Here is a 12,255-nt window from a genome sequence, read left to right on the forward strand (position 1 = left end):
TCACGTACAAAAACAAAATCAACAAAATTCTGAACCTGGTTTGATGCACTGTAATGTACAATATACACTGAAACAAACATGGGATCGGGATAAAAAAGCAACCAAAACCTTCAAATAAAATTTGTATGACATGACAGCAAAAAAATAAAAATAAATAAATAAAATAATAAAAATAATAATAATTATTATTATAAATAAATAAATAAATAAAAATTACAAAAAAAAATTTAAAATAAATAAAATAATTTAAGATAAAAATAAATAAGACACAATAAATAATTTAAAAAGCTTAAAATAAAATAAATCATTTCAGGTCAGCAAAGGCAAGGAGCTGGGGATAATGTGGATCAAATATAAGGTAAAATACAAACACCGTACATGGAATAAAGTCACTTCACCTACCCTGGACTGATTGTTGAAAAGCAAAAACAGAAATCATTTAATGAAGATATTGATTATATATAACTTAAAGCAATAATAACTCTTCCTTTGAGATTCAAAATTCCGCATGAAATACATTGTAAACAACGCATGGAAATATATTCTATTGTATTTTACCACTAAAACGCCGTTATTGTAGTAAAACTAAAATCTGTGCTTGTCAATAGGGCTTTCGAAGCTTCCATCAAGGCATTCGTTGCTAATGACGTAATGGTGTCACGCGGATTCTCGCGTTCATTCGAGACCAAAATAACATATGGCGCCAAACGCATTAATGCGGACGCAGACGTAAGTTGCGAGTTTTTGTACAGTGCGTCGGATAACAAAAAGCCCAGAACGGCACACATTGTGGATATTATGTATTTTTAACAAAAAGACGAATATATCTCATGAATCTTATATAGTGTTGTTGTTGTCTGCTTTTCCCGCGGTTTTAAGTAGGTCAACAGTGACTATGCGATGTCAGAGAGAGCTCCGTCAGTTAAAATCTCTTAAGAGATTTTAACAAAAAACCGTACGTTTAGGAAAAAAACCCTGGATTAACTTTGAATGCAGGAATGGGGTCGCTGACCATTGGTAAGTACGGGAAAATTGCCGTTTACTCCAGGAAAATCCAATTTTTGGCCAAAATGAAGAGTTATTATGACTTTAATATTTTAATGTTAGTAGTTGTTGGATCTCACAAATGTGGTAAGTTGTCACAATGGTTATCAAGCATTCAAAAAGTGTTAAATATACAAAAGGGAAAAAAAAAGATTATTAACTTTTTAAAATCTTTTGAGTACTGTCTCATAAAACATTGCAACTACTAACAAATAATACACACCATCTGATTCCTGATCCTTCTTCTGAGACTGAAAATGATGAAAATAAATAGTTAGAAACAATGGAAAGTTAACTATCTTGATTTAATCAAAATCTTTTAACCAAATTGGAAAAAAGATTAATCAAGAACTTAAAAATTCAGAGCATGCTTGAAGAATGACAAGTGAGACAGGAAAAGAGAGAAAGAGAGAGAAGCCTCCTTACCTGCATGGTAACCAGTGTGTAGTAAACTCCCTGCTTGCTCATCAGTTCATCATGTGTCCCCTGCTCCACAGCCACGCCCTTTTCAAGACCCACAATAATATCTGCTGTCCTGATGGTGGACAGACGATGGGCTATCACCAATGTTGTCCTCCCTTGACGTACCTATAGAACAATTTTTAATGGAGAACTTTTGAGACATTTTTTTTAAAAAAAGAAAAACTCACTTTATATGTTCCTGGAGCTACATTTCCCCCCTCCATAAAAAAGGAACTATATACTAATAACTTCCTACTTTATTCCAAAATTTCATCCTTTAAAGATTCCACAATTCTTTAGGGCACTTACAAAGACATGCTTTCTCAACCAGTACCCATTTTTAGAATATCTATAAACTCCTTTACCAGTCTTGCAAACTAATCATTCTTAGACTGTTGGAAAAATAAATTCAGTGGATACAGTCATAATGGCAACCTAAAGGGCTAAAATAAAGTGGATGTGTACCTTGTCCAGAGCAGCCTGGACAATCCCCTCACTCTCAGTGTCCAGAGCAGACGTGGCTTCATCTAAAAGCAAGATTTTCGGGTCCCTGACCAAAGCTCTGGAGATGGCAATTCTTTGTTTCTGTCCTCCACTGAGCTGAGCACCACGTTCCCCCACCAGGGTCTCATATTGCTACAGAGGAAAATTTAGGATCATGAAAATTATGAAGAAACAAATGACGGCTGTCTAAAACATTTCATTATTAGTTGAAATATATCAAAACATTATATCTGCTGTAACTCAATATACCTTTGTTTTCACAAGAAGGCTTAAAAGTTGATTTTGATCTCTTTTGGTGTCTTCATTTCAGGATTACATTACATGTGTATAACTATGACAATAACAATCATAATTTGAAACGACAATAGCTTGGACCTGTGAATGCTAAAAAAATCCTCCAAATAAACCCAATTTTTGCACATTTATAGAAAATCCAGTACTGCTGCTTTTTTTTTTTTCAAAAACAGAAAAAAAATCCACTTACATCAGGTAGTTGTGAAATAAAGTCATGGGCGTTGGCCTCCTTGGCTGCTTTCTCAATCTCCTCCTGAGTGACCCCATCCCGCCCATAGCGGATGTTCTCTGCAATGGTGGTGGCAAAGAGGACGGGCTCCTGGCTGACTACACCAATGTGGTTCCTTAACCACTTAATGTTCAGGTCCTTGATGTCTACACCATCCAGGAACACCTGGTGAAAGATGTAAAATTCATCAACATTTTTCTTTTCAAATTGATCAAAAACATTGTTTTTTTAAGTGCCAAAACATCTTTTCTACTTATGAATGTCACATGTACAGTCTGTAATGCTAGCCACCATTACAAAGCAAACTTCATGATTAATTTTTCCTTAATTTAAGGTCTCTCTTATTTAAAAACTCGTACACTTGACTTCTGACATGTAATATTTGGCCAAAGACACAGATGGCATTTAGCAAACTACACTGTAAAAACAGCGGACTCAAAATAAAGATTCTAAGATGACACTGACCTGTCCTTCCTCTGGGTCATAGAACCTCTGTAGTAACTGGATACAGGTGGACTTGCCACAGCCAGATGACCCCACCAAGGCCACAGTCTGCCCTCTGGTGGCTGTCAAGTTAAACCCGTCCAGTACCTGGAACATAGCAGCCAATCAGGGGTCTGGTTCAGTATATATGCTACCTGCTATACACAGTTTATGTATGCATGTAAAGCTATGCACAGTATATTTATGTATATATGCAGAATTATACACAGTTTATGTATGCATGTAAAGCTATACACAGTATATTTATGTATATATGCAGAATTATACACAGTGTATATATATATATATATATATATATATATATATATATATATATATATATATATATATATATATATATATATATATATATATATATATGAACGTATATATACAGAGTGAGAAAATCTACAAGGGTTTAAACAGACTGTGGTCATCTAAACATTGATTCAAAATATTAATTTCAACAGATCAGGATATTATTGATAAAATTCTTCTGTTTTTTTTCCAAAATGGCAATAAGTTATGACGGTGGCAGAAAATACACTATACCTTCACATCAGGTCTGGACGGATACTTAAAGTGGATGTTCTTGAACTCAATCTCTCCCCTCACAGAGTCCGGTCTCGTCCCTTCCCCAGAGTCGCTGTTGATCTCTGGCACTTTGTCTATGATACGGTAGATGACGTACGCGGCACCACGCGCCGTGCCAAAGTTGGCCAGGGTTGGAGTGGCGTTCCCCAGGGAGAAGGCTGCTATGATCACAGCAAAGAACACCTACAAGACAGGAGTAGGAGGAGGGGTACATGTAATAAGGTTACATATAACTTAAAACTTTGAACATAACAAAATTCAACTTGGGCAATCAATTTACATTTAGACCTTTTCCTGACTTAATTTATAAGATGACCTAAGTGACCTGGAAGGAAAAGTATCAAAAATGCACATAAAATCCAATTCCACAGAAAATCTCACTTCAATAACTTGTCCCCTAATAATATTCATTATTATCCACCATACAATATAAATCTATAAACACATTTAAGATAATATTCCAGTCCATACCAGCATCATGTTTCCCACAGTGTAGGTGGTATCTGTTCTGACCAGGTGTGCCCCATACCCAAACCCCAGGGCATAGGCCCCAAAGATGATCATCCAGGTGAACCCCATCCCTGCCCCTGTGGTCAGGGCCTTCTTGATACCTGACTTCTTGGCATCTTCAAGGTTGTTGTTATACCTGGAAAAAAAGTAATAATAAATGACATATCGATTTAAATCACTGTTATTTGCTTACCTTATTTGCAATAATATTAATAATACAGATAATATTTTTTTATATAAAATATCATTATATAATAATTTAATGGTATTGACCTAGTAGTAGCTTAATCTAAAATAAATAAAAGCTCCTTGTTTTTCTATATCAGACTTCTTGTCATTGTCAGTGTTGTGCTGTAATTGGGATAAAATTTAAACTACAGCATTATCATGGATCAATATTTTTCCTTTTTGAAGTTAGAATTTCTGACATTACTACTGTTATTGTCATTGCTGATTTCAAACTCATTTAATATACCTGTTAAATGTAGTTTTCAAACTTAGTCCCAAATTGTAAAATAATCTATCAATAAAAGTGTCAATCTGGCACAAATGAATTCACTGTTCCATGTATCAGATCAGTCTCAAACATGCCTACCTGTCACACTCCTTATCCTGGCCTCCAAATGCTACCACAGTTCTGATAGCGCCCAGTACTTCTTCTGCAACTGAGCCTGCCTTGGCATAGGCTGTCAACTCATTGCTGGTCATTTGGGTGGTCAGCTGTGAAAGTAAATAATGTAAGACAATTAACCAATAGTCACTGCTATGATAAGCTGTGAAAATTAATCTTAACTATATTATAAAAAGAAACCAATGATTCATAGTGAAGACTAATGAAATCACCGAAAAAAATCGACAAGACAAATCTTAATTGGCTTTATGCATAATTTATACTTTTTTACCGCATGCAGTCATGAAGGAATTCCAATTACGCAGAAATAATAAAATTGGCTTAATATCACATACCCTATGTAAAGCATATGTTGAGAAAAGCTATAACAAAAGCTACTGTCCACCCTTCCCTTCCTGAAAAGTTTATTGATTAAGAACCCAAAATTGCTTCACAATTCATTCAATACTCACATATGTCATTATCCCTGACGCCAAAATGATGAGCGGACTGACAGCCAGTACGACCAGCGTCAGTAACCAGCCTTTCACAAATGCCAGGATGAGAGAGGCGAGGGCGGCTGCTATCCCCTGGAAAAACTGACCCAGTTTCTCATTAATACCTGCAGCTATCTTAGAGATGTCACTGAAAAAGAAAAAGTAAAAATATATATAAGCCATGAAGGACCACCAAACACAATCTACCATAACATGCCACCTGGTGAGATTTTTCTGCTATAAAGTACTCATTTTTAAAGAAGTCTCAATGCCCAATTCATTTAAAACAATCATGTTGGATGAATTATAAACTTTTGAATTTCTACCCTAACTTTTGAAAATCTTGGCATATTCCAAGCCAGTGGCAATACTATACAGATGAATTTCCATCAGAATAATTCTGAAAACTCCCTTGTGGGGTGATTAACTCTCATGCTGCTCAAGGAGGCTTGTCATTCAGTTAATCTGATTGCATTCAGCCAGTGTCCCCGCAGAGTTGGATCGATCTACCTAGTACGATACTTTCATTGTGAATGCACTTTAAGTGACCACTTACTCAGACATCCTGGTATTCAGCTCTCCTGGCTCGTGTGTGTCAAACCAGCCAATTTCCTGGTGGAGCACGGAGCGGAAGAAGGCCAGGCGGATGGTGTGTGCCTGTCTCTCAGAAGACCAGGTCCACATGGAATACTCCAGGTAGCTGAACACCATCACCCCAACACCAATACCTGGGGAAAATAACAAGTTGGTATAAAATTTAATTAAAAAATGCACAGGGGTAGATGGTAAAGGTTCTTTGACCACAGGTAAAGGTTCTTAGACCACAATTAAACTAAGGATATGCGATTCTACTTAGAAATGTTTCATTGTCAATCTGACATCTTCTCCGGTCTATACTGACAACTAAGTAGCATTCACATTGTCAGTGGTCAAAAAAAAGTTGTTGACACTCCCCCTCCCTGCCTTCTTAGTCCCTACCTGTCTCCAGTGACATCCGACCTGCACAATGTTGCTCAACACGCAATTGTAAAGATAAAGAGTGCCAAGCCCACCAAACAGAAACAAACAATCATCATATGTTGTAGTAAATGCAATATCCTCCATATGCAAGATAGTTGCCAGTATGGTTTATAGCAACCAGCAAGTAACAGGTGTGACAAAGTACAGCAGTGTGTTAGATGTGACACAGTGCAGCAGTGTGTTAGGTGTGACACAGTAGAGCAGTGTGTTAGGTGTGACACAGTGCAGCAGTGTGTTAGGTGTGACACAGTAGAGCAGTGTGTTAGGTGTGACACAGTGCAGCAGTGTGTTAGGTGTGACACAGTAGAGCAGTGTGTTAGGTGTGACACAGTAGAGCAGTGTGTTAGATGTGACACAGTGCAGCAGTGTGTTAGGTGTGACACAGTAGAGCAGTGTGTTAGGTGTGACACAGTGCAGCAGTGTGTTAGGTGTGACACAGTAGAGCAGTGTGTTAGGTGTGACACAGTAGAGCAGTGTGTTAGATGTGACACAGTGCAGCAGTGTGTTAGGTGTGACACAGTAGAGCAGAGTGTTAGGTGTGACACAGTAGAGCAGTGTGTTAGGTGTGACACAGTACAGCAGTGTGCTATGCGAAATACTCACCCACATAATAGAGGGCAAAAGTTGTCATCTGGTCCAGGATGTTGCTGCTGGTGCACCCTGTGGCATTGATCAACTGACAACATCCCCTAAAATAAAATGAATATGCCAGTCATAAGCAGTTTTAGGTGTTAATATCAAAGCACTTATTACTTCATTTATTATTATTATTATTTTTAATATTTTTTTCTGGCAATTATATCACTGATTTTGTTCAATTGATTTACCTAAAAGAAGAACACAGCCATTTGGTTAAAAGTAATTTCATACTAGGGCAAGACCAGTGAAAAGAATGGAAATCACTACAATTATAACAAAAAAGCACTCACTCCAAAACCTGTGGGTTCTTTCTGAAATATTCCTCATTATATGTAACAGAGGACTGTGTAGTGATATTATTGGCTGCAGCATTGTCAGCGCATGCTTGTAAGGCCCGCGTAACCACACTCCCATCTCCCACAAAGGAGTCAATCATATCGCCAAAGACCACGATCATCAACGGCAGGGCCAGTCCATGTATAATGGCTGCCAGGCTCCCTATGCTCATCAGGAAGTAGTCAAAGCCAGAGGCAAAGCGGAACTGAAATACACCATGGTCACCAATGACAAGTTATTGTTTCTTTAGAAAAAAAAATTCAGGATGTGCCAGGATTGTTGTTTTGGCATAGGCAGAGTGGAGAATGAAGAACCTTATCATTCCATGTGCAGTTTCCAGGGTACCTAAGAAAAGGTGTGTTTGGCAAAGTAATTATTGACAAGTACCATAAACCTGTCAGTGATGTCAGGAAAACAGTTTCGCATTAAAATCGGGAGTGCTGTTCCTTTCTCCAAAACATGCAGTCTGTTCTTCCTTACCCAAGTTACTGAATTAGGATCATACTGAACTTTCTTCATAAAATTTTTAATATATCAAAGGCCTACCCAACTACCAGACTCGGCACCGAATGATCCTGAATTCACCGGTAGATCAGACCACACTACCCGTTTTCAAGGTGTGTGTCAGATCGCATTACACAGTATCAGACGCGACACCTTGAAAACGGGTAGTGTGGTCTGATCTACCAGTGAATTCAGGATCATTCAGTGCCGAGTCTGGTAGTTGGGTAGACCTGTATCTGTGCTTTGTAAAAATCTACAGATTTGGTCAATTCAGTACATTATGTATGTACACAAACAACAAACATTATCATGACATTTGACAGTACTGTGATTCTTAAGAATTACAAGCTAACAATCATGCATCTATTCACCAAAAGGCCAAAAATGTCAAACAATGTAGAAAACTGAGCTTACTATCTCAAATACCCCGACCATCTTTTCTGGCTCTTCCTTCTTCTTTTCATCCTTTTCTTCTTTTGGATCTTCTGGGGAAACTTTGTTGGCGGAGCCTGGAAAAAAAATGAAACTAAATATCAGGGCTGTTTTTCACCTTGACTTTTTTCTCCAATTCGGAGGAAAACATAACACTGGTAAATCTGCAGCAGGTAGACAGGTGTGTGTGTGTGTGTGTGTGTGTGTGTGTGTGTGTGTGTGTGTGTGTGTGTGTACGTGTGTGTGGGGGGGGGGGGGTAGGGGGGTCAAGGTGCCACACTGAAAATAAGGATACTGTAAGAGATCTTCAATGAAACAGAGTGCCTATCATACTTGACTTTGTTCAGATATATTCCCCTTTACCTATTGATTTAACAATTAAGCTGTCCATTTACCTTCTTTCACCTCTCCGTCTTGTTCATTTAATGGTACAGCAGTGTAATCCATGATAATACTTAGGATCCAAGGTGTCACGAGAATCCTTTATTTTAATAGAATGCCTTGTGTGTATATTCACTGCTTTCTTCACATCAGCAGAAACTCAATACTATTTGATACCTTATCCATCCAAGATTATCAGTGACGGACAAAATATACCTATAACAATTGCTTGACAACGTTGTACCACAGGAAAACCAGCAGTGAATCTCTGGGTAAATTAAATGATATCAATATTTTATAACCTGCTAAAATTGGACACATTCAAAGGAATTATTATTAGAACTTTGCTCTTTGTAAAAAGAATGATTAATGCCCCACAACATGGGAGTCAAGATCCACATCTATTTCAACCATGACAAGAATACAGTTAACAAAATCTATTGATCACTGATAATTTATGCTGACATTAATGACTAGAAAAAACTCCTTAAGCTAGACAAAAAACAAGTTAAGAAATATGCCATATGTCCAAGTATCTGCTGTCACAGGTTGAAAATGAGCCAAACCTAACTGAAGAATAGACATTACTTAATCATGACAAACCATATAAATGCAGGCAAACAGTTGTATATGCCAGACCAAATAGTCCTTGATCACAATCCAAATACCATGTGTCCACAGAATACAATAAATTAATTAATCCTGAGACAATTTATAATATAAGTGATGATCAAGTCCACTAATGGAATTCCTCATGAATATCAGACTACACAGCACACCAATCCCGGACATAGTGCTATATATATAGTAGATATGCACAATACACATGCTATATTTTTCCTATGCCAGGAGCTGTATTCCAGAAAGGACCTCGCTGCTGTAACTCAGATATCAAAATCCTCAGTGAATCAACTGTACATACGCCGTCTGATGACTAGCCTACGTCCTGGACCAGTCCAAAGCTCGGACTTATCAGAAGTCTGCTTCACTTTCCGTATATGTGCAAAATCCCTAATGAAATTCCTCACGACTTCGCCACATGCAAACCTGCACAAGTGATGGCCACAGTTCACAAAGACACCCAGGACCTGCACTGACGGAAATGACATATGGCCAGATGCAGTCCTTATTGAAATCAAACTGGTGGCCGCACAGCAATACTACAAACTGTTCTAAAACAAATGTGAACACTAAACAGCTGTTGGATGGACATGTACTATGCTTCCACTGACCTGACTGCAATCACAACAATGAAACCTTCACAGATTCAGTCTATCCCGGCCCAGTGTGAACAAGGCCACTGAGTGACGACACCTGTGTCTTAGCCCCAAGACATACAATATGGCTGTGGCAGCTCTTTGGTAAGACTTATACCAGAGCTGAACATTATGATAATTGCAGGCCAGATGCTCTCTCTGGTAAGTATTACTTTGATAATCAATATCAGCAATCACCTTGCTTGGTTTGTTGATAAAACAATCACAGAGACTTATCGCATGCTTAGCTAATGGAGGCACTGCCACCTTTAAGTGCCATTACTGCCCAGAATATATATATCTACGAAGAGGACCAGGGTTAATAAGAATTGTTATGCTGAAGATCACTTGTAAGTCCATGGTCTAAATAATAATATGTATGAACCAAGTTTTCTAATACTTGTTTCACTTGAGTTGACATTTAGTTGTATAATTAGATTTAGAGCCAAATATTGAATCACAGTAATGACCAGCCAGTGCTATCAATTGTAATGTCTTTTTTAATGTTTGCAACATTTTCTTCAAAAAGTCTCTCTCTCTCTCTCTCTCTCTCTCTCTCTCTCTCACACACATACACACCCACAAACATAACATACATTTCTACATAAAACTGAGGCATAATGGGTAGTGCAAGGGTCATGAACAGAACTCCCTCTTGAAACTAAGTGCAATTCAAAGCTGAAAGCTGCTTTCATAAGCTCAACATCAATAGAAAATTACATGTCCTCCTCTAGTACCATTGGAATTTTTGAACTGGATTATGAACATTCATAATTTAAGGTTGGTATGATAAGATCTTTATTCATTTGTATAGGGAAAAACTGCAAGCACTTCTAAATAATAAGTTACAATTCAAAAAAACCCTGAGTTCTTCCCTGCCATTTAAAATAGTCATCTACTAGTATACACACTAAAGCAAAAACTTTTCAAACAAGTTAAGACTGAAGCAGGCAAACTTCATGTAACATCTAGGTATCAGCTTCTACAGATTTCTTAGAATAATTCCTTTCTGGCATTTGAGATCATTACTAGTAATAATAATTATTTTAATCATGTATACAGGTCTTTTTTAAAGAATCAACTTTATTAATTCATGATCACTGGGCTAAAACGACAATCACATATGAAACTAAAATTTAGAGAATCAATAAAAAAATAAAAGAACATGATAACAAAATAAATGAAAATAAAAAAAAACTGACAAAATTGTATAACATTCTACTCCTATGATAAGTACATTTTTGATTTTAAAAATAATAAATAATAATTTATGAAAAAATATGACATTCATCCACTGTTTACATAGTGCACAGATCACAAAGTATCAATTCACAGAGAGGAATGATTTCAAAAGATGAAGGTATTAGCTACTGAGGGGGACCAACTCAATAAAACAAGAGCACAAGCACTGCTAGGGAAGAAAATACCTGAAATGCTTCTTTTTCCTTCTCCACGTGTTTGCCCCCCTATTAATTGAGGAGAAAAGAATTAAGAAATTCAGAGCAACCATGTGCGGCTGCCTCAAAGGTGTATACGGGTGTATGTGTACTGATCTGCATGATGAATTATAAATCTGTCTGTCTGTCCTTTAGAATGTTTGGAGAGAGAGAGAGAGTTTCAAATCTTGGACTGTCCTACTGATCCAGTAAATCACTGTATACCTACAATTTCAAGCTATCAGGTCACGAGGAAAACAAAATGTGTTAGAGATGACAGCTGCAATTGTGTTCAGTAGTACACCCTGTTATGTCTGTATGCATGTCAAAATACCACTTGTTATCTCTTTCTTTAAATATTCACACTATATTGATACAAATAGATACACAGATAGACAGATAGACAAACAGACAGATGGACACTCATGAATTTATGGAAAAGATTCAAAACCCAGTCTCAAAATGGTTTGGTGTGTATGAATAGGGCCATTTCATAGTCTACAAAATAGAATCATTCAAATAACCAAGAAAAGCATGTAAATCATCAGCAACATTTAGACTCAAAACATAATGAAATATCATTAATACTCACACTTAATAAAACATTAACTAATCTGCATATCAATTTAAATCTGGAAATTGTGTAGGCCTTTATTTTGCATTTTTATAATGACCATACTGGTATAGAACTTATAAAAGATTACTAAAAATGTGTAATACTTTCTTCAGTGCTAGTAAAGACAAAAGGTGCAGTTTTATCTATTATATAACATTATGTAATACAAGCTCTTATATAGCAGTGTCTCCTTACCATTTTCCATTCCTATAACCACGACTCCAGTAGAAGAGGTCTGGTCGGGTTGGTTACCTGAAAAGACAAATCAGTGCACTACTAAGAAAGCATTCCAAGTGATCAGACACCTCTGTCACAGAAAAAGGCAATAAAAATGATTATGTCAGTTATAAGTTTATTAGTACTAGTAATACTTTTTGAGATACCACTGGATATATATTCAAACAGACC

The 12,255-nt window shown here is 36.9% G+C and overlaps 1 protein-coding gene across 6 annotated transcripts in view; it reads right to left on the reverse strand.

Moving 5' to 3' along the window:
• The window catches only part of LOC106150733 (ATP-dependent translocase ABCB1), a 37,650-nt gene that overhangs the window by 12,015 nt on the left and 13,380 nt on the right, over positions 1-12,255 (reverse strand). For 2 of the 6 annotated variants that reach the window (XM_087013606.1, XM_087013605.1), the window contains 15 exons: positions 12,043-12,099; positions 11,223-11,261; positions 8,141-8,235; positions 7,177-7,427; positions 6,851-6,936; positions 5,784-5,955; positions 5,204-5,375; positions 4,716-4,840; positions 4,082-4,256; positions 3,569-3,793; positions 2,999-3,124; positions 2,495-2,698; positions 1,972-2,142; positions 1,471-1,632; positions 1,268-1,295 (listed from right to left, as the gene is read on the reverse strand). In XM_087013606.1, coding sequence (XP_086869732.1) covers positions 1,268-1,295; positions 1,471-1,632; positions 1,972-2,142; positions 2,495-2,698; positions 2,999-3,124; positions 3,569-3,793; positions 4,082-4,256; positions 4,716-4,840; positions 5,204-5,375; positions 5,784-5,955; positions 6,851-6,936; positions 7,177-7,427; positions 8,141-8,235; positions 11,223-11,261; positions 12,043-12,099 — 2,088 coding nt within the window. Of the gene's footprint in view, positions 1-1,267; positions 1,296-1,470; positions 1,633-1,971; positions 2,143-2,494; positions 2,699-2,998; positions 3,125-3,568; positions 3,794-4,081; positions 4,257-4,715; positions 4,841-5,203; positions 5,376-5,783; positions 5,956-6,850; positions 6,937-7,176; positions 7,428-8,140; positions 8,236-8,553; positions 8,736-11,222; positions 11,262-12,042; positions 12,100-12,255 lie in introns of those variants that run through there. The other 4 variants (XM_087013609.1, XM_087013608.1, XM_087013607.1 and 1 more) reach the window with 3 other exon arrangements.

Source organism: Lingula anatina, chromosome 5 (assembly GCF_051362555.1).
Source record: "Lingula anatina isolate TDL-2025a chromosome 5, LinAna3.0, whole genome shotgun sequence".
NCBI classification, from domain to species: Eukaryota; Metazoa; Brachiopoda; class Lingulata; order Lingulida; family Lingulidae; genus Lingula; species Lingula anatina.